The 22,162-nt window shown below is 41.3% G+C and overlaps 1 protein-coding gene across 2 annotated transcripts in view; it reads left to right on the top strand.

Annotated features, from left to right (window-relative positions):
- stk10 (serine/threonine kinase 10) overlaps positions 1–3,627 on the top strand; it is a 110,888-nt gene extending 107,261 nt beyond the window's left edge. For both annotated transcript variants that reach the window (XM_043703803.1, XM_043703802.1), the window contains 2 exons: positions 38–151; positions 3,013–3,627. In XM_043703803.1, coding sequence (XP_043559738.1) covers positions 38–151; positions 3,013–3,150 — 252 coding nt within the window. In that variant the 3' untranslated portion in view covers positions 3,151–3,627. The remainder of the gene's footprint in view (positions 1–37; positions 152–3,012) is intronic.
- Positions 3,628–22,162: the final 18,535 nt, after the last annotated feature.

Here is a 22,162-nt window from a genome sequence, read left to right as displayed (position 1 = left end):
ATCAACTGCAGAAATTTAATTATCTTTAATTCTTCAGAATGAAAAGTGCCATTTTTTGATTGAACACGAAACTGAAAAGTTAAAAGCGCTTGATGAAAACCATAACCAGCAACTCAAGGAATGGCAAGAGAAGCTCAGGCCAAGGAAGAAAGTAAGTGATTATGAAGAGTCAGAGATAAGATGAAAAAATATTTCCTCATGGCTAAACCTTGCGTATTTCTTATGATTTACTTTTTTTACAAAGTGAAAGTTGGTAAACACTCCTATATCCAACAATTCATCTGTATGTGCTGTTGTAATCAAAACAAGCTTGTGTTATGTGGCTTTCATTCATTTAAGCAACATATCGTTTTGGGGGGGAAAAGTGATATTGTGTCTGATTTCTGATGTGCAGTAGGACAGATGTGTGAAGGGTGGATATAAAAGCCAAAGTTGGCCTTTCCGCCATCCCTGACCTAGCTGAAATGTTATGGAAGTGGCAGAAGATGATGGACCTCTTTCTTGAGGTCTGTGAGTGGCCAATTAAGGCCTCACCTGCTGCCAGCAGTACTTTATTCACCAGGAATTTTCCTATGCTCCTTGGTATATTGGGACTGCTCATGTACCTGACGGAGGCTGTCTAAGACTGGTCTTATACACACGAGAGGGAATTATACCTTAAAGCAAATAATGCTACTCCCAACGTTAAGTTACCGCAGGCCAGCCATTGGGATCAAAGCCGAATTTTATCTACGGTGAAAGTTTTGATGTGCTGCGTCCATCAATTCAGCACAATTTGTACTCCAATTATTCCAAGCTATTTTAGCAGGATCAAGAATGCCATCACACTAGAATAATGATAAAAAGAACTTTGATTTACAGAACAAATTTCATGAATATCCTAGATCACATCGAAGCCAAAGACTTTCGTTGTGTAGTGAAATCTCACTAGCACAAAGTGAAAGCAACAAACAGTCAAGCTGTTTTGCTTTGAGATAGTAGAAAGATAAATGTCAGTACGTCAGGAGAACTCCTTTACCCTTCTCCAAAATAAATAATCTTTTCTTCTCTTATCTACATTTACAGTATTCCACTTCAAGTGGGTAGTATTGTGTAAATGCCCCACTGTCTGGAAGCTGCACTTTAACTGGTCCGACAGCTGTTCTTGAAACAGCTATAGTGAAGTGCTCTTCCACTTCCCATTTATGACCCCGTTTCGAAACCTGAAAATTGGCATGACCCTTGCAGGCTGCATTTATTTGTATGGGCATCTCGTAGCCCTGGGTTATGAATGGTGAAGCTTCCAGGTTATTTCCAAAATGTGGTTGATGAGTAATCCTTGCCCCCTTGTGACTGCCTGTCACCAGTGCATATTGGAGGATTTTGATACTTGATTGTCGACCCTGTTTAGCTTTGTTATGAGCACACTTGCTTCGGCCATCAAATCCAGCACTGAAGCTGCTTGCTCTTTAAGGTAGGGTTTCTCCTTTGTACCACAATACCTCTTAAAAAGTATTCCCAGTAGTTTTGTTTTGTGTTTTACTCCAGAATTTATTTAGGACTTCAATTCACTGTTAGTCATTGAGGCATATGATTTAGAAGGATCGACAAGGCACAAATATTTTTGAGATACAGTCCTTAATTTGAATGTGGAATTCTCTGCCACAGGAAGTGATTGAGACCAAGACACTGAATACTTGTAAAATGGTGATAGATATCTGTTATTTGGTGAGTTTTGAGAAGATTTTGTAGCTCAGGTTGAGGTTTTGGATGTAGGTTTACTCGCTGAGCTGGAAGGTTCCTTTCCAGATGTTTCTTTACCCTACCAGTTAACATCTTCAGTGGGCCTCAGGCAAAGCAATTCTGAAAATGCCTACTTTCTATTTATATGTTTGGGTTTCTTTGGGTTGGTGATGTCACTTCCTGTGGTGGTCACTTCCTGTTCCTTTTCTCAGTGGATGGTAGATGGGGTCTAACTGTGTATTGATAGAGTTAAACAAAGCTCTCACTGTCCACCCTATCTAATCCTCTGATCTTCTTGTATGTCTCTATTAAGTAACCTCTAAACTTTCTCTCTCTAACAAAAACAGCCTCCAGTCACTCAGCTTTTTCTCATAAGACCTTCCCTCCATATCAGGCAATATCTTGGTAAATCTCCTCTGCATCCTTTCCAATGCTTTCACATCCTTCCTATAATGCAGTGACCAGAACTGTACACAGTACACCAAGTGCAGCCGCACCAGACTTCTGTAGAGCTGCAAAATGACCTTGTGGCTCCGAAGCTCAATCCCACTACCAATAAAAGCTAACACACTGTATGCCTTCTTAACAACCCTATCAATCTGGGTGGCAACTTTCAGGGATCTATGCACGTGGAGACAGGGATCTCTCTGCTTATCCACACTACCATGAATCTTACTATTAGCCCAATACTCTCTATTCTTATTACTCCTTCCAAAGTGAATCACCTCAACTTATCCGCCTTAAACTCCATTTGCCATCTCTCGGCCCAGCCCTGCAGTTTATCTACGTCCCTCTCTGGATAGTGCGGAAGGATGTCGCGGGTTACAATTTTACCGACCTTAGTGTCATCTGCAAATTTACTAACCCATCCTTCTACGCCCTCATCCAGGTCATTTGTAAAAATGACTAACAGCAGTGGCCCCAAAACAGATCTTTGCGATCCTTGAAGGGCTGAATGGTCTACTCCTACTTTCTATGTTTCTATACATGATTTATTTTTTGCACCAGACTATGGTTTATTTTTCATATTTGTATTTACTTAGCTCCTTTATTTAGATTTAAAATGTACCAAAGTATCATGTTATTGTATGCTAACAAGTTTGATTTGAAAGTTAAGAATTTGTAATGACAGAGCAGTGGACCAATAAAGAAATTTTAATATCACAGAATAATAGTAATATTGTAAAATACTACTTATGGTTAGTATTCAGAACTTGATTCTTCAAGGTCTTTTGAAATGTTGGTGCTTGAATGCTTAGGCCAGTTTTCATAGTGATATGTTTGCTGCAGGCTTTGGAAGAAGAGCTGACCCAGAAAAAGAAAGACCAGGAGAACTTCTTTAAAATCAGTGAAGAAGCAGAGTGTCAGAGTCCAAGTTCTCCAAACAAGGTTGCCAAATTTTTCCCTTTTACTTCAGAATTATCCTAAAGAAGATCAGGACTTTACTGCTACAGGAACTCAGGACTACAGAGATGTGATCAAGTTGTTTATTTATATTTTCTGAACTGAAATTGTATTACTGTTTTCTGATTTGGGAGGGAAAGAAATACTGTATTTACTACTGATATCTTTAAAAAAATGAACCTTTGATGTTATCTGGGGTGCTTTGCGATGGATAAACTGTATACACATAGTTGTACCAAAGTATTCTTTAGTTGAAGGACTTCTAAATTCTTGTTTTCATAGCTTCCTTGTCTGTAAATGACTAGCTAACTAAGATAATGCATAATTATAAAGCAAGTTTTTAAAAAAGATGTCATTTAGTTCCTATTATTGAAAATAAGTTTTTACTAAATATTCTTAATGGCTTAATGAAGAACTGGATTCAACAAAAAAAAACTGTCCTCTTCAAACAAACCACTGTATTAAGACAAAACCTGCCAATAAAAGTTATAATCTACAGCATTGGTTGCTGTTTGTTTGACTTCACTATTTGTCCAGAAGCCCACATCAACAATTTGATGCCAGTAGCTTAGTTTGAGTATTATCCTGCTGGCTGCAGATCCCCCAGTTTCAATCTTTACCATAATTGTTGCTTTCAGAGATTCTCTTAGGGATAGCTTTCAGCAATTGCAAGTGGAGTTCATTCACTTAGAGTGACACCATCAACAAATGAAAACAATTCAGCAGAAAGAAAATGTAGCGACTGTTTGTTTTTATATCAAACCACTGTATTGATTTTCCCTTCCATCCATTGTCTCACTGAGCAGTGTTCAGGACTTGGATCCTTACCCAATTTTTATAAATCCATATCTTCGATTGGAATAGCTTCAGGAGAGTTGAAATTTCTCTGGATGGAGTTCAAAGTGACAGCAGGATCCAAGTAAATTTTGTCAATTGGATGCAAAGGATCAATCGGTTAAGCCCCTAGCAAATGTCATGGCATGTAGACGATTGAGGTGTACATATAGGCAACTGGCATACACAATACAAATAGTTTTTGAGCAGCTGTGTGGGGCTGTTGTCAACTTTCATAGTGAGTACTGCATCTAGTTGTGGTTGCCAAAATATAAAAGACAAAAATAGAAATTCTAGAGATGATGCAGAAAATGCTGAGGCTGAGCCCTAGGACAGGCCTGTGAAGGTGGCTCTGAAGGGTTGTCCAGGAAAAAGCTAGCCAAGTTCCTGACACATCTGGCCTCCCGTGCATTCTTGCTGGAAGCAGGTTCACCTTGGTCATGGGAGCTTGCCAACAGTACCGTTAATCCAATTAAGGCACTGAGGGACAACTTCCAGGACTGACGCCATGGGGGTTGCCTGATTAGGACAAACTATCAAAATGGGTGCCAACCTTTCCAACCTGAGATTTCAGCAGTGTCACTTTCCTGACATTAGCCATTTGTCATTAGTATCTAGAAATCTAGCAATCTCTGTTTTGACATGCTTCACCACTGAACTTCCAGTCCTTTGGGAATACAGTATTCCAAACATTACCAGCCTCTAAATTACCAGCTTCTGCAGCTGTACAGGGCCCTGGTGAGACCGCACCTGGAATATTGTGTGCAGTTTTGGTCTTCAAATTTGAGGAAAGACATTCTGGCTATTTGAGGGAGTGCAGCGTGGGTTCACGAGGTCAATTTCCAGAATGGCAGGACTATCTTACGATGAAAGATTGGAGCGACTGGGCTTGTATACGCTTGAGTTTAGAAGGCTGAGAGGGGCTCTGATTGAGACATATAAGATTATTAAAGGATTGGACACTCTGGAGGCAGGAAGCATGTTTCCGCTGATGGGTGAGTCCTGAACCAGAGGACACAGTTTAAAAATAAGGGGTAGGCCACTTAGAACAGAGTTGAGGAGAAACTTCTTCACCCAGAGGTGGTGGGTGTATGGAATGCTCTGCCCCAGAAGGCTGTGGAGGCCAAGTCTCTGGATACTTTCAAGAAAGAGTTGGATAGAGCTCTTAAGGATAGTGGAATCAAGGGTTATGGGGATAAGGCAGGAACAGGATACTGATTGAGGATGATCATAATGAATGGTGGTACTGGCTCGAAGGGCAGAATGGCCTACTCCTGCACCTATTGTCTATTGTGTAAATGAAATTCTTCCTCGTCTTCAGTCCTAAGTGGCTTGCCCTCCAGTTTCAATGAGATTTCTAAACTCAAGGGAATCTCTCCTCAGGGTATCCCAAGAATTTGTCTTTTGAATTAATGTGGTGAACATCTGCTGCATGTCCTCTTTGGCTCAGTTATCCTCATGTATGAGGACAAAATGCACATAATACTCCCGGTCTGTTCTTTTCAAGGTTTGATGCCATTAACATGAGATATTATTACTCCTGTACACATATTCTCTTGTGATAAAAGCCTGTACACAATTTGTTTTCTCAATCCACCTGAGGTACCGAAATCACTTTTAGTGACTAATGATCCAGGGTAACTTGCAGTTAAGTAATGGGTTGAAAAGTTATTGGGGTAGAGAGGATTGCACATTTCTGATTAAGGCTGTAGCTGATCTGATCATAAGTAGTAGAGCAGGCTTGAGGGGCCAAACAGTCTACTTATTGTTTATATACTCATGAACCAGGACACTGACTAAGGTCCCTTTGGAATTCAATACTTCCTAACCCTTCAATGTTTAAGAAATACTCTGCACGTGCATTCCTACAACAAAGTGGATAACCGGACACTTATTCACATTATATTCTGTCATATTCTTGCTCACTCAATCTAATTCCCCTTTAAAGCTCTTCGTTGTCACAACATTTCCATGTAAATTTGAGGCACATTCAAATTTTGAAATTATAGACTTGATGTTCCAGGGTGTTGTGGTCTCACGTAGATTGCCATTCCAGTCCTTTATTTTAACAAAAGGGAGCTCTGTATTTGAGAGGAGAATCTACTTTGGACTTTGACAGAAATGCTGAGGCATACTTCCATTCTGACTGTTCCTTTGAAGCTCAGAATTGGTAGGAAAGGCAAACTGTCCCCTTTTCACAGCAGACTGCTGCCGCATTCAGATATTGAAAGATCCTGACAGTCACTTTGACAACTGTGGTCAACTGTAAGTATCTATCATATTAGGGTGCTGAGATGATGGAATTTCAGGTAAGTAAGGTGCTACGTTACCAGGATCTAACTGGATAGAGTGCCAGGAAAGTTGTCAGATAGATAGAGGCTCTCGTGTCAAATGGGTATGGTGCCATTTGGTAAAGAGGTCAGGTAGGTGATGTGGTATTTATGGTAGGTTGTGGTGCACTGGGAGTTTGGGGGAGTGGGGGAACGGAGGGATGCAGAGAGTGTGGGTATCTAGTCTAAGGGGATTGGAATGGGTCAGATTGGGTCCAGTATGGGGTAGGTTGGGGGAAGCGTTCTTGGCCTGGAGGTGTGGTTAGGATCTATTCATCACTTACTCAGGAGTTAAATTTTTTATTTCATTGTCTAACTCCTCTTAATTTCACATCCTTTGTAAGCTTTCTTCAGTAAGTGTTTTCCTTAATTTCATCAGAATCCCTCTATCTGATTTTCATGGAGACTTTTGGAGGGTTTCAGTTATAAAGGAATTGTCCAGTGGAAAACTCAATTTCCTAGTAATTCCTTCATTGTTTACTATGGTGAGGATTCCCTTGGCCCCCACGTGCAACTCCTATCTATGCTAGATTAATAACTGCGGCCAGTGGAAAATTTGGGCCATTATATTTGGTCCTTGCATACAAATTGATAACTTGTGCATAATTGGGATCCAAGCACAAATCGTTGCACTAATTATAGCCTGATCCCACTAATTATAGCCTGATGTCCTTAGAATGACTCTTTTATTCCTACGACTTCCTTTCCATTCATCAATCCTCTATCAATCTTGGTACATTACGCTGTATTCCATGATGTCTAATTTTGTTTACTATTTGCTGTGTTGTACCGTAATCTTGGAGTACTTAACTTCGTGGAAATCAGTTTAGCTGCCGAAAATTTCCAAATTTATTATCTTTCCTTTTTTGTCCAAAGCTGTCTTTCAGGAGTGACCTTGAGATTTCAATTACTGATTTACTGAGATGAACTGCAAAACTTCTAAACTGCTCAACACCAGGGTAGCAAGACTACACCTGTTTCAGCGACATACAGTCATAGAGATGTACAGCACAGAAACAGACCCTTCGGTCCAACTCGTCAATGCTGACCAGATATCCCAATCCAATCTAGTCCTACCTGCCAGCGCCTGGCCCATATCCCTCGCAACCCTTCCTATTCATATACCCATCCAGATGCCTTTTAAATATTGCAATTATACTAGCCTTCACCACCTCCTCTGGCAGCTCATTCCATACATTACCACGCTCTGCATGAAATAGTTGCCCCTCAGGTGTCTCTCATATCTTTCCCCTCTCACCCTAAACCTATGCCCTCTAGTTCTGGACTCCGCCAACCCAGGGAAAAGACTTTGTCTATTTATCCTATCCATGCCCCTCATGATTTTATAAATCTCTATAAGGTCACCTCTCCGTCTCCGCCGCTCCAGGGAAAACAGCCCTACCTTATTCAACCTCTCCCTATAGCTCAAATCCTCCAACCCTGGCAACATCCTTGTAAATCTTTTCTGAACCCTTTCAAGTTTCATAACATTTTTCCGATGGGAAGGAGACCAGAATTGCACGCAATATTCCAACAGTGGCCTAATCAGCATCCTGTACAGCTGCAATATTACCTCCCAACTCCTGTACTCAATACTCTGACCAATAAAGGAAAGCATACCAAACACCGCCTTCATATCCTAGCCACCTACAACTCCACTTTCAAGGAGCTATGAACCTGCACTCCAAGGTCTCTTTGTTCAGCAACACTCCCTCAGACATTACCATTAAGTGTATAAATCCTGCTGAGATTTGCTTTCCCAAAATGCAGCACCTCACATTTATCTAAAGTAAACTGCATCTGCCACTTCTCAGCCCATTGGCCTATCTGATCGAGATCCCCTTGTAATCCGAGGTAATCTTCTTCACTGTCCACTACACTTCCAATTTTGGTGTAATCTGCAAACTTACTAAATATACCTCTTATACTCACATCCAAATCATTTATATAAATGATGAAAAGTAGTGGACTCAGCATCGATCCTTGTGGCACTCCACTGGCCACAGACCTCCAGTCTGAAAAACAACTCTCCACCTCCACCCTCTGTCTTCTACCTTTCAGCCAGTTCTGTATCCAAATGGCTAGTTCTCTCTTTATTCCATGAGATTTAACCTTGCTATCCCTATGGACTATCCCTAATCAGTCTCCCATGGGGAACCTTGTCAAATGCCTTACTGAAGTCCATATAGATCACATCATCTGCTCTGTCCTCATCAATCCCCTTTGCTACTACTTCAAAAAACTCAATCAAATTTGTGAGACATGATTTCCCAGACACAAAGCCATGTTGACTATCCCTAATCAGTTCTTCCCTTTCCAAATACATGAATGTCCTGTCCCTCAGGACTCCTTCCAACAACTTGCCCACCAATGATGTCAGGCTCACAGGTCTATAGTTCCCTGGCTTGTTCTTACCATTTTCTGAAACAGTGGCACTACGTTAGCCAACCTTGAGTCTTCCAGCACCTCACCTGTGACTATCGATGATACAAATATCTCAGTAAGAGGTCCAGCAGTCATTTCCCTAGCTTCCCACAGAGTTCTCGGGTATACCTGATCAGGTCCTGAGGATTTATCCACTTTTTATGCATTTCAAGACATCCAGCACTTCCTCCTCTGTAATATGGACATTTTTCAAGATGTCACCATCTATTTCCCTACATCCTTTTCCACAGTAAATACTGATGCAAAATACTAACTAAATATCTTCCCTCATCTCTTGCGGTTCTACACAAAGGCCACCTTGCTGATCTTTGAGGGACCCTATTCCCTCCCTAGTTACCCTTTTGTCCTTAATGTATTTGCAAAAATCCCTTTGGATTCTCCTTACATCCTTGATCCTGGCACCAGGGAAGCAACACACCAATCTGATTTTTCGCTGCTGGCCATAGAAACGTTTATCTGCACCTCAGACAATTGTTCTCTCGGATTAGAGCCAGTCTCACTACCAGAAACTTGGCTGTTTGTGCTACATTCTCCTGAGAATCCACCGCCCCATACATTTCCAAAACAGCATACCTGTTTGAAATGGGGATAGCCACAGAAGACTCCTGCATTAACTGCCCACCTGTCTTACCTTTCCTGAAGTTAACCCGTTTATGTGACTGTATCTCCGACTTTCCCCTCTTCCTATAACTGCCATCCATCACATCTCCTTGCTCTTGTAAATTCATCATTGCCTCTAAGTGTCTCTCCAACTGATCCGTGCGATGTGATAGGATTCTCAACCAATGGCATTTATTGCAGATATATTCCTCAGTAACATGTAAACTTTCTCTAAACTCCCACATCCGACAAGAAGAGCATATCACTCGACTAAAGGCCATTTTTGCTTCTTTCAATCTACAGACCCAGAAAATAGCACTGTCTTATTCCTCTACAAAATACTGCTCCAGGTTAAATTAATACTTATGGCTTATGTTTTAAGTTTAATCAAGAGACGTATCTCAACAAACAAATAAGAAAGAACCCACTCTACTCACTGCTGCAGACTTACTGTATAGCCATGCTTAAAATATCCACTTATCTGCTTCTGTGCTGTGACCTCTCCCAAACAGGTTTCTCCAAGATTAGTTGTGAATTTCACTGTTTGTTAATTTTCCCAGATGCACTCCGCTGTGCAGCGATACATGAATTCAAACAGCAAAGGCAGTAAATATGCAGGTTCACTGCTGTGTTAGTTAGCAATGTGGGTTTCTTTCTCTCTTCCTCCCTCTCTCTCCTGCACTGACCTCACCATCTGCTTCCTTTGTCTGTTCCTCTCCCTTTTAAAAGTGCTGTTGTTTTGACTTTTTTTCCAAAGTTCCAAAACAATGCAACAGTATATAAAATAGTAATTGCTGATCTTGGAGTTTGAGGAAATCACCTCCAACACCTAAAATACCTCAAAAAAGGAGTAGCTGTTACAGCCACAAATTTTTCCCATCCTCCATCTTGGATTACCCAGAATCCTTTTTTCTACCCAGAATCACAGTTAATGTCTCTTCCCTTTTTGTATCCCTCTAATTTGATGTGTTTTAACTGTCAAGTCATTTTTTTTCTAAATGGTTGCTGTTTCAGAGCAACTTGCCTTTAGCAATCAATTTCTTGCAAAGTTTCTGGCAAGGTCTTCTGACATAGTCTCAGTGGAATGATGTTACTCTATGCCTGAACATCAGTCTTTAGATTTATGATTCTGAGCTTTTATCTCACCTATCAGATCTGAATGGTTTTGTGTAATTTTCTCTATAATTTGTGATATTCAGTCATTTCATGCATTGTATGATTCCAGTGCCTGTTACGCGTTTACCTTCTTGGTATTGATATTTTGGTTTCTTTTCCTTATTTTCTCCTTTGCTGTACTTCTGATAATTCCTTTTACAATCTTTCTTTGTCCTATATGTTTCCCCCAGCGATTGGTATTCTTAGTTTGTACATGTAGGACATTTATTTCTGTCTGGAGTCATGGTTGTCCATAGCACTTTCACGTCTTTCTCTCAGTTTGGTGTGTATTTCTTGCTTTTTCACTACAACAACCCTGCTGACTAACTTGAATATTAGCCTTCTGGGTAACCATGTCTTCATTCATCATCTTGTGGCTTTATGGTGTCTGCAGCCTGCAATATTTTGAGCTTGTCTTGAATTAGTTTTATATTTCAGGTTGTGAAGAGCTTCAATCAGCTGATCTATTATTCTGTCATATGTTTTTTCTGGCATATGCATTTTCTGGCTGCATTCTTCAATCTTGCAAAAGAAATTTTCAACAGGTGCCCCTGGTTCCTGTCTCAGGCTTTGAAACTCAATTTGGTCAATACAATGGTCCTTCATTGGCTAGAGATATGTGCTGAATTTTCAAACAAGCTTTATCTGGATTTTAACTGTCATTCACATTTATCTCCCAGTTACTGATCAAATATAACACTTTCTCTCAACCACAAATGCATGTAGCTGATCCTTTCCTCTTCAGAAAATAAGTGTTCAATGACACATTGAAAGTCAGTTTGTGTTTTACTGCATAGATGACATCATCATCTTCCCAAATCAATACTGGCTTTAGCTATGCATTCATTGTTATGGTGGTGGCCACTATATTGTTTTAGCATATTTTTTCTCTCATGCTAATTTGAGTTTTTTTCTCAATCCATTTCAACATTAAATCTACTTAAAACATTTGAGTCTTACAGATGCACACTGGCACCATGTTATCTGTTCCCATAGGTTCAAAACAATCAGATTCTAATGCTGGAGCTTCTTTTTTATTCACTCATAGGACATATCTGTTACTGGCTGGGCCACCATTTGTCATTCATCTGTAGTTGCCCTTCAGATGAAGTGATCAGCTGCCACCTCAAACCTCGCAGTCCATGTATGATAGTAGACTCACAATTGCATTCAGAAGGAAATTCCAAGATTCCGACCCAGCAACAGTGAGGGAATGGGCAATATGTTTTCAAGTCAGAATAGTGAATTGTTTGGAGGAAAACTTGCAGGTGGTGATGGTCCTGTGTATTGCTGCCCTTGTTCTTTGAGATGGAAGGGGCCGTTGGTTTGGAAGGTGCTGTGAGAGGATCTTTTGTGAATTTCTGAGTGCATCTTGTAGATACTTCGCACTGCTGCAATTAGCTTTAGTAATGGAGGGAATAGATGCTTGTGGATGTAGTGCCAGTCAAATAGCTGCTTTCTCCTGAATGGTGTCAAGCTTTTTGAGTGTTGTTGGAGCTACCATCATTCAGGCAAGTGGGGAATATTCCATCACAGTCCTGACTTGTGCCTTATAGATGGCAGACAAACTTTGGGGAGTCAGAGGGTGAGTTAGATGATGAATACTACCGCAACTCTGATCTGCTCCTGTAGCCATTGTGTTCATGTGATGGGTCCAGTTGACTTTCTGGTCAATGGTAAACCCCAGGATGCTGATTATGGGGGATTCAGTGATAGTAACACAATTGAATGTAAAGAGAGGGGTCTTTATTAGATTGTCTTATTGGAGATGGTCAATGCCTGACATTTGTGTGCCACTTGCATTTTTTCACCCAAATCTGGCTGGCGTTTAGAACTCATTGCATTTGGAGATGCAAATAAGTTGTGCTAAAACAGTATGATGGCCATGACAGCAGCAATGAATGCATAGCTATAGCTTATAATGAACTGAAAAGACGAAGATGTCAATGAATGTATTTCTTGATGTTGCCCATATGGCTGTCAGACTGATACACTGTTGCTCACAACCTGCCAGCAAGAGAAAATATGAAACCTTGGATGTGCATGTCGATACTGATGAGTTCCTGGTTCTTTTCAAATAATATATAACACAACCTCCATCTCATTTCAGCCACTCTTCATGTTTGGTCCTCAACAGTTCCTTCATTGGGACATCTGCTGGCCACTCGAACAATTAATAAGTTTTGAAAAGATTTGTAGCTCGTTGCAAAGCTCCAAAACAAAAAATGGGAGCATTGTATACATCCCTGTATTAACTCAGGAGTCCCCCTCCCAGGGCCCAGGGCTCAGTAAACTTAATCATCCTGGTTAAATTAACACTCTAGTTAAGAAAGCAGACAAATCTTCGTCCAAATAACTCAAAAAGGGCTGCAATGTGTTATAAAGAAAAAGGTCTGTTGTGTGGTGTACCATATTTGTGAAAAAATCCAAGGGAAGGTGCTTCATAATTAATTTCCGCCATCCCAACAAGCCCAGTGGGTTCTCAGACACCCAATTCATCAGAATATTCTTCCATGCACAGTAAGTAAGAATATTAAATAGTTTCTTCCCATGCCCGCCTAAAGATGATAAATTTAGTAGACCTAGGAGGAGAGATATCGGGTCTACTTTAACTTCGGTCCTCAATACCCTCCTTATCTCTCCTGTGCTGTATCTTACAGTGCTCCAATAAAGATGAGCCTATAGCATGTCCAGAAGCAATGGGTAAGAGTACCTACACTTATTTTACACTTGGGGTACATTGGAGATGCCCCCTTTTTTAAACTTCGCCAGATGGTCTGGTGCCAAATGGACCCTGTGCAGAACTTTTAACTGCATAGCGCATGTCCTATTACAAATTGAGATCTGTTGCACGTTCTCCCATATGTCTTCCACGTTTCAGAAGAGATCTCCACTCCTCGCTCTTGCTCCCAAACCTCTCATAAACGGTTAATATCCTGCCAGGCCCTACCACCCAGCAGGTGATAGAGGGCACTAACTGAACGAGTGCTTATGGCACGTAGCAACAACCCCTCTGTATCGGGCTTATAGGGATTAGTGAGAAGCGTAGTCTTCTGGATGAAACCCCTAACCTGAAAAAAAATGAATAAGATCCCGACTGGGCAGCCAGTATTTGTAGCTCAATTGCTCGAAGAACATCATAACCTCCCCCGCAAACAAATCTCCCAAACTGGAAACTCTCGTTGCCCATAGTTTGAACCCTGAGTCCACCATCCCTGGTCAGAACTTTAGCATACCAACAATGGTCGTAAGTGGCGAAGTCTTGGAGAAGCAACCCTTACTCTGACGCATTGCCGTTCATGCCTTAACCGTACTAATAACAATGGTGTTCCGGCAGTGGTTCATAACTGTCCTCATCTTCTCCATGAATAACAGGTTAATGAGAGGGCACTTTGCCTGGGAGGCCTCGATATCCAGTCATATTGAGCTCAATCACACACAAAGGACAGCATGGAAATCAATTGAACCTCCTGATGTCTGGGACATCAACTCCTCCCCATCCTTGAGGCAATTGCAATTTAGTAAGTTTGATGAGGGGCCACGCACAACGCCAAATAAAAGAACTAAACCAACCCATAAGTTTCCACAATGTTGACATGGGAAACATTATAGGGAGCATACGCATGGGATAATACAAACAAGGAAGGACATACATCTTAATAAAGGCTACACAGCCCAACTACGAAATTGGAAGAGCCTCCCATCTCTGGAGATCGTGCCCAATATTGTCCCCCCCGGTGAACAAAACTAATCTGAAATAACCGATCAAACATGGGAGTAATAAAGATACCTAGGTATTGGAAACCCACCCGTGACCACTTAAAGGAGAACCTAGGGCCACCTTCAACCTCTGGCACTTTCTTAAGGTCCCCAAAAGGCAGAGAGTCCGACTTTGCAAAGTTGATCTGATATCCTGAAATAGCCCCAAATGTATTAATACATTGTATCAGATGGGGTACGGAGGTCATCGGGTCGGATAAAAACAGAAGGATGCCATCCGCATACAGTGTAATCTTGTGTACCCTCAATCCCACTTTCGGAGCGGTTATGTGGATGTTCTGATGAATGGCTTCTGCCAATGGCTCCATCACCAATGTAAACAACAATGGTGAGAGGGGACAGCCTTATCGACTACCCCTGCCAATCCTAAAATTCCCAGACTTTACCCCGTTGGTGATGACTGTGGCCAGAGGGTGGCGATATAAAACCTTCACCCACCTAGCAAAGACTCCACACAGCCCAAACCACTCTAAGACATAAAAGAGATACAGCCATTCCACCCGGTCAAATGCTTTTTTTGCATCTAAGGAAATCAACAACCCCTGGATCGATCGTTGCTGACAAACTTGGACTATATTCAGCAACCTTCTAATATTATTAGAGGACCAATGGCCCCTTACAAAACCTGTCTGGTCCACTTTGACAATCGAGGGCAACAGCTTCTCCAATCTCAGCGCCAAAATCTTAGACAGAATCTTAAAATCTGAATTTAATAGAAAGATGGACCTGTATGAAGCACAATCCTCAGAAACCTTCCCCTTCTTAAGAATGAGAGAAATATTATCTTCTCTCAAAGATGGTGATAGGCATTCATGCATATTGGACTAATTGTACATTTCTAGCCTCGGCCCTAACTGAATCCCTATAAACGCTTTCGTGTGACATTTATGCGGGTTTGAAAAAGAGATGAAGTCCCTGCTGGTAGGGTGAAGACATCTCCAAATGTCCACTAGCCCCAACTCCTTGCACAAGTCACCTGCATGGCCTGTGAAGAGATAGTTGGGGGCCCACTAGGCATCCTCAGGGGATGCGCCGGAGGATAGTAGACATTTAAAATGCCATATTCCTCCCCATGTATCAGGGCCTTAAGTATCACAAACTGCCCTTGCTAAACTTTCACCTGCTCTAATAAAGTGAACCAAAGATTCTTCTGGATAAGTACCGCCACTCCCCTGCTTTTAGCAGTAAAGGATGAAAAGAATACCTGGTCATAACCCCCCTGTTTTAACTTCCAGTGTTCCCCATCATCAAGATGGATTTCCTGCAACAGAGCGATATCAACCCTTTCCCTCTTAAGGCTAGAAAGCACTTTTTTTTCCTTTTAACAGGTGAATGAGTTCCCTTGATGTACCAGGTGCACTATTTAACAAAACACTTAGTCATATCCCCTTTCAGAGACCCTCGAGACCCTGGGAGAACCCTGCTTGCAATGTGCTGAGTAAATGGAGACTCATAAGAGTCACAGAATTGTGTATACAGAAACTACTCTATCATAAATACAAACAACTACAGAGGAACCTCGATTATCTGAATACCAATTATCCGAAAATCGGATTATCTGAAGGAGATCTCGAGGTCCTGATAGAAACATTACATCAAAGATGTGTTTCCAACAGTGATTGCGTCTTTTGTTTACAGTGATTAAACAGGCACCATCTCCAAATGATTAACCTCCCACCCTCTCTCTCTCCCCACACTTTCGCTGGAGTTCTAGAGAGGGGTGTACACGAATCACCTCCACCCGCCACCCTACCCCAGATAATCTGACCAACATTGTCCTGTACAGGGCAGAGGTGGAACCTGTCAGAAAGTTGCAGTAAAAACTTGTGTGTGTGAGCACTATTTGGAGACTTACCCCACAAAGGCAGCAGCAGCAGCAGTCGTACTGTTGAAAACTCAGAGTCCCGGAAGAAAGGCATTTAATCGATTACCAAATAATCGATTATCTGAACAAAATAGTGCCCGCCCATCTCATACAGGTTCCCCTATATTGCTACCAAAAAACTACAAGGAAAACCAACTGCAAAAACTTTGAACAGGAGACTCTTCCCCCCTGCCCATACGGGGCATTCACCCTTCCCATCCCCTCCTGCACATTTCCTTCAGGCCCAGACTGTGCCCCAGTGTTAAACAAAAATAAATATGTAAACAAGGAGATGATCCTTAAATCAACAAATGAAGACAAAGTCAGAGTAAGCACTCCACCCATCCCCAGCTCCATGTCAACCCCAATTATGACGAAAAGAGAAAAAGAACGAAGAAAAAGGTAAAAGAACAAAGGGCACCCAGAAAAAATCCAGTTTATAAAAATATAATAGGAAGAACATATTCCGAGACTTTTTTCTTTAAAATATTATTAGGGAGAGAGGAAAAAAAGGGAAAAGGAAAAACACAGGGAAAGAGGAAAAGAGGACAAACATTAACCATATTCTTCAGATCAGTCGGTCTATTTTAAAGTGTCCACAAAGTTCTTGGCTTTATCCGCCAAGTCAAACGTATAAACCGAATCCTTGTGGCTGAAACGGAGCACCGCTGGGTACCTCATGTAGTACTGGATGTCCAGGTTCCTCAGCCTCTTGTTAATTTCATCGAAGGACTTCCTCTTTCAGATTACAGCTGCTGAGAAACCTTAGAAGAATATAACTTTTGACCTGTTGTGCAACAGTGCTGTGGATCTTTCCCCAGTAATCTGGAGGCTTCTATCCTTCTTTGCTTGTTCCTGGATTTGAGGAAGTGCACTAGGACCGGGTGGGGGTGTTGTACTGGCCCAGACCTGCACACTGCCATCCGATAGGCTCTTTCTACTCAAAGGCCCAGGAACTGTGGCCGCCAGTCTTCAAAGAAGCTGACTGGCTGCCCACCTTCTTCATCCTCCGGGAGCACAACAATCTGCAGATTTGTCCTCTGACCTCGATTTTTGAGGTCATCAACCTGATCTCGCGACCCGCATTTGCTGATCCAGGGCCTGGATCCATCCGGATGAGGACGCAATCGCCGCTTCCAAGGTCATGATTTGTCCCTCCACCTCTTCCATCCGTGCCCCGAGACCCTGGAGCTCCCATTCATGCTATTGCAGCATGGATGCGATGGGCTGAATCTGGGCACGAATCTCCTCGATCGCAGCCTCTACCTTCAGAGTAAGTCTTGTCATCGCCGCTGCCAGTTCCTGCGGGTCTGTGGAGTCCCTCGGGGGTTCGGGCGAGGCTGCTATTGTGGCCTCTGGCATGCCCAGTGATGCAGGGGAGTGTCCTCTCTGCTGCTGTTTGCTCGCTCCCTTTCCTTTTGGCATTCTTACCACTCCAAAATGTGAACAAATATGTGTTCTCAAAGTTTGAAATTAACAATTCTCTCATAGAAATTAGCCAGGATGGCAAAAAAACACCAATATGCCTGGGTTGTTAGGCGGAGCAGTCCACTGCAGTTCGAATGAATCACCGCCATCTTGCCGAAACCCCACAAAAAGTTTTCTTATTGCCACTTTTTTTTTGCCAATCATCCTGTGTGCTCACTTAGTTGTCAACTCTTTAGCCATTGAAAACAGTCTCTCTGCTTACTCTGATTTTAAATATCTTCAGTCAAATCTTTTTTTTGCCTTTTCTCCTTAGAAAAAAACAACACCGCCTTCATTCACTGCATAGTTATAATCCCTCATACTTGTACTTTGGCAAAGTCTTCGCATCCTTCCCAAAGTGTGAAATCCAGAATTGGATGCATTAGCCAACCTAGCTTTTTGTCTAACTTTAGCACAACATATTGGGTTTTGTTGTAGAGTAGCCCTCCAATAATGAAACTGAGAAAGGCGTGCTTAATCAACTTCCAAATATTTGCACTCAACCTTACCAAGCCTCTTTCTCCTTGCAACATTTTTAAATTCATAATTTAGCTTACACTCCCTCCTCATCTTCCTATCAAGTCATATCACCTTGCGTGTATTGAATTTAATCTGCCATGATTTCATCTATCAGCCTGTCTATGTCTTTTTGAAATTTATGACTAATTTGTCTGACACATGTCCAGATTTGTCGTCACCAAATTTTGAAATTGCTCCCATGTTGTTGATTTGAAACCAAAATAATGGTGGTCCTGGTACTGAACCCTAGGAAACTCCATTGTGTACCTGGCTCCAGTTTGAACACGCATTCTTCACAACTCCCTACTTTCTAACTCTTAGTCAACGTTACATTCATGTTACTTTGTTACCTTTATTCCATGCATTTCAATTTTGCTACCAAGATAAAACTAATTGAGAATATGGGTGCTGGGGAAAAATAAGCACTACCACAGTAAGAAAAAAAAATAAAGCAAGCCATTAACCTTTTGATGGCTTATCTTTGTCCCATTCCATTCCAATCAGTTCTAAATATTGCCTGGTTGAGGAATCTCTGCATGTGAAGAACAATTGTAAAATAACCAATTAGTGAAGTGAATACTGCAGTACCTGTTATACCATCCACAACACGCCTGTATTATTATTATCCATTATTACTATTAAATAATTTATTACTTTTAAAAGAAAATTGGGTGGGCACCTTAAGGAATTAAATATATATGGCTACAGAGAGTGGGGAGTAGAACTGGAATGGAAAGTGAGGATGGACTTGATGGGCCAATGGCTTCCTGCAGCACTGTAAATGATATGATTATATCAAATGCCTTTGGACAGTTATACAACATCAACTGTCCTGTCCTCATTCATCTCTTCTGCTACATCATCAAAAAATTCTAAAACTTGTTAGTCAACCACAATTTTCGTTTAACAAATCTGTTCTGATTCTTCATTCATGCCTGTCCAAATTGTTAATTTTCTCCTGTATTAATGACTCTGAAAGTTTATTCACAATGTACATTAAATGGACTGGTCTGTATTTACTAAGTTTGTCATCTTGCCCATTTTTTATGAACAAAAGTATGTAACATTTGCAGTTCTTTAGTCTAGCACATAAATCTAAGGAAGCATGTGACCAGCATTTCTACAAATTTTCCCTTTCACTCAGTAACTGAGAATATAATCCCATGTGGACTAAGTTCTACTTAATGTACTGCCTGTCTCTCTCTTATCCTTTGCCTTCTTTTCCTCATCCAGTATCCTAGCAAGCTCCTCGCCTGTGATAAATATTCAATTATCATTCAGTTACTTAAACATGTCTTCAACCTCCAACAATAGATCTTCAATTCAGTATCAAGCGCTAGGAAGGAAATTGAAGAACAGGCTCTCGAGGGTCATAATCTCTGGATTACTGCTCGAGCCACGTGCTAATTGGCATAGGGATAAGAAAATTAGAGAAGTAAACACGTGGCTAAGAGATTGGTATGGGAAAGAGAGATTCCATTTCATGGGACACTGGTATCAGTTTTGGAACTGGGAAGATCTGTACCGATGGGACGCTCTCCACCTGAACCGATCTGGAACCTGTGTTCTGGCGAAAAGGATAAATGGGGTGGTCACTAGGACTTTAAACATATGAGTCGGGGAGAAGGGAAAGGGAAAACAACATGGGGTATGGACTCAAATAGAAAGATAAAGCAGCAGGTTAGCATGCATGCAGGGTTTAAGTTCAAGGCAGACTAGGAATGAAGCAATAAGGAAGGATAACTTAGAACATACTACTAGAGATGTTGGAAATCATAAGGATAAGAAAATTAGCATTAAGGCGCTTTACCTGAATGCTCGTAGTATTCGTTACAAAGTAGATGAATTAACGGCACAAATCATCATAAATGATTATGATGTGGGAGGCATCACAGAGATGTGGTTGCAGGGGGTTCAGGACTGGCAGTTAAACATCCAAGGGTTTACAACTTATCAAAAAGACAGGGAGGTGTACAGAGGGGGTGGGGTTGCCTTGTTAGTTAAGAATGAAATTAAATCTATGGCACTGAATGACAAAGGGTCAGATGACGTGGAGTCTGTGTGGAGTTGAGGAACCAGAAAAGCGAAAAAACCATAATGGGAGTTATATACATACCTCCTCCCAGCAATGGTCAGGACCAGGGGCGCAAGATGTACCAGGAAATAGATTGGGCATGTCAGAAAGGAAAGGTCACAGTGATTATGGGGGACTCCAATATGCAAATGGACTGGGTGAATAAGGTTGTCCGTGGACCCAAAGAAGGAGAATTCATGGAATGCTTACAGGATAGCTTTTTTGAACGGCTTGTCATGGAACCCACAAGGGAGCAGGCTATTCTGGACTTAGTGCTATATATTGAGCCACACTTTATAAAAGATCTTAAAGTAAGGGAACACCTAGGAGGCAGCAATCGTAATATGGTAGAGTTCAGTCTGCAGTTTGAAAGAGAGAAGGCAAAATTGGATGTAATGGTGTTACAGTTAAATAAAGGTAATTACAGGGGCATGACAGAGGAACTGACGACAATCGACTGGAAGCAGAGCCTAATGGGGAAGACAGTAGAGCAACAATGGCAGGAGTTTCTGGGTGTAATTGAGGACACAGTACAGACGTTCATCCCAAAGAAAAGAAAGATTATCGGTGGTGGGGAGGGAAATTAGACACTCATGGCTGACAAAAGAAGTCAGGAAATGTATCAAAGAAAAAGAGAGAGCCTATAAAGTGGCCAAGAGCCCTGGGAAACCAGAAGGTTGGGAAGACTACAAAAACAACAGAGGATAACAAAGAGAGAAATAAGGAAGGAGAGGATCAAATATGAAGGTAGGCTAGCCAGTAAATTAGAAATGATAATAAAAGTTTCTTTCAATACATCAGAAACAAACAAGAGGCAAAAGTAGAAATTGGGCCGCTCCAAATTGATGCAGGAAGGCTAATGCTGGGAGATAAGGAAATCGCTGAAGAACTTAATAAATACTTTGAGTCAGCCTTCACAGTGGAAAACATGAGTAATACCCCAACAATTAAGAAGAGTCAGAGGGCAGAGTTGAGTATGGTAGCCATTACGAAAGAGAAAGTGCTAGAAAAGCTAAAAGGTCTAAAAATTGATAAATCTTCTGGCCCCGGAAGGACATACTGGCATTGTCCAGCAGAGATTCACATGGATGATCCCTGAAATGATTAGCCTAACATACGATGAATGGCTGAGGATCCTGGGATTGTATTCATAGAGTTTAGAAGGTTGAGGGGAGACCTAATAGAAACTTACAAGGGTTATCGCTGGGAATTTGTTTCTGTTAGACGGGGAGACTAGGACCCATGAGCACAGCCTTAGAATTAGAGCAGGAATGAGGAGACATTTCTTTAGTCAGAGAGTGGTGGGCCTGTGGAATTCATTGTCACGGAATTCAGTGAAGGCCGGGACGTTAAATATCTTCAAGGCAGAGATTGATAAATCCTTGATCTCGCTAGGAATTAAGGGCTACGGGGAGAGTGTGCGTAAGTGGAGTTGAAATGCCCATTAGCTATGATTAAATGGCAGAGTGGACTCGATAGGCTGAATGACCTTACTTCCATTCCTATGTCTTATGGTCTTAATTTGGTCTGTAATCAGCACCATATTTTCTCTGGCAAAATATCTTGGAAGCTTCCAATATTTAAGAGAATGGAAATGGTAAAATACAGATTACTCCTTTAATCTGAAAGCAAAGAGTAAAGGTGCCAGTTTGTAGTAAAGTAAGTTTGACAATGATTTATATAAATTCATAATAACAATCAATGCATGAAATGAATGGATAATTTCAGATTTACTCATGATTTCATTTAAAAACTAGAGTTTTCTTGGGTTCTACTTGACAGTACACTAAAGGAGTGTATTATACTGAGTAAATATGTCTACCTGGTACATAAAACAAAATACTACCACACAAAGGCTAGATTTATTGTGCAGATGTTAAAAAAAACTTGAAATGAAAGTTATCTTAATCATAGGTAAGTGACCTTCTTTAAAATGTGACAAATGTGCATTAATCTATTTGGCCACTA

The sequence above is a fragment of the Chiloscyllium plagiosum genome, chromosome 14 (genome assembly GCF_004010195.1).
Source record: "Chiloscyllium plagiosum isolate BGI_BamShark_2017 chromosome 14, ASM401019v2, whole genome shotgun sequence".
Classification (NCBI taxonomy): domain Eukaryota; kingdom Metazoa; phylum Chordata; class Chondrichthyes; order Orectolobiformes; family Hemiscylliidae; genus Chiloscyllium; species Chiloscyllium plagiosum.
The sequence above is the reverse complement of the archived record's forward strand: the minus strand, read 5'-3'. Positions and strand labels throughout refer to the sequence as shown.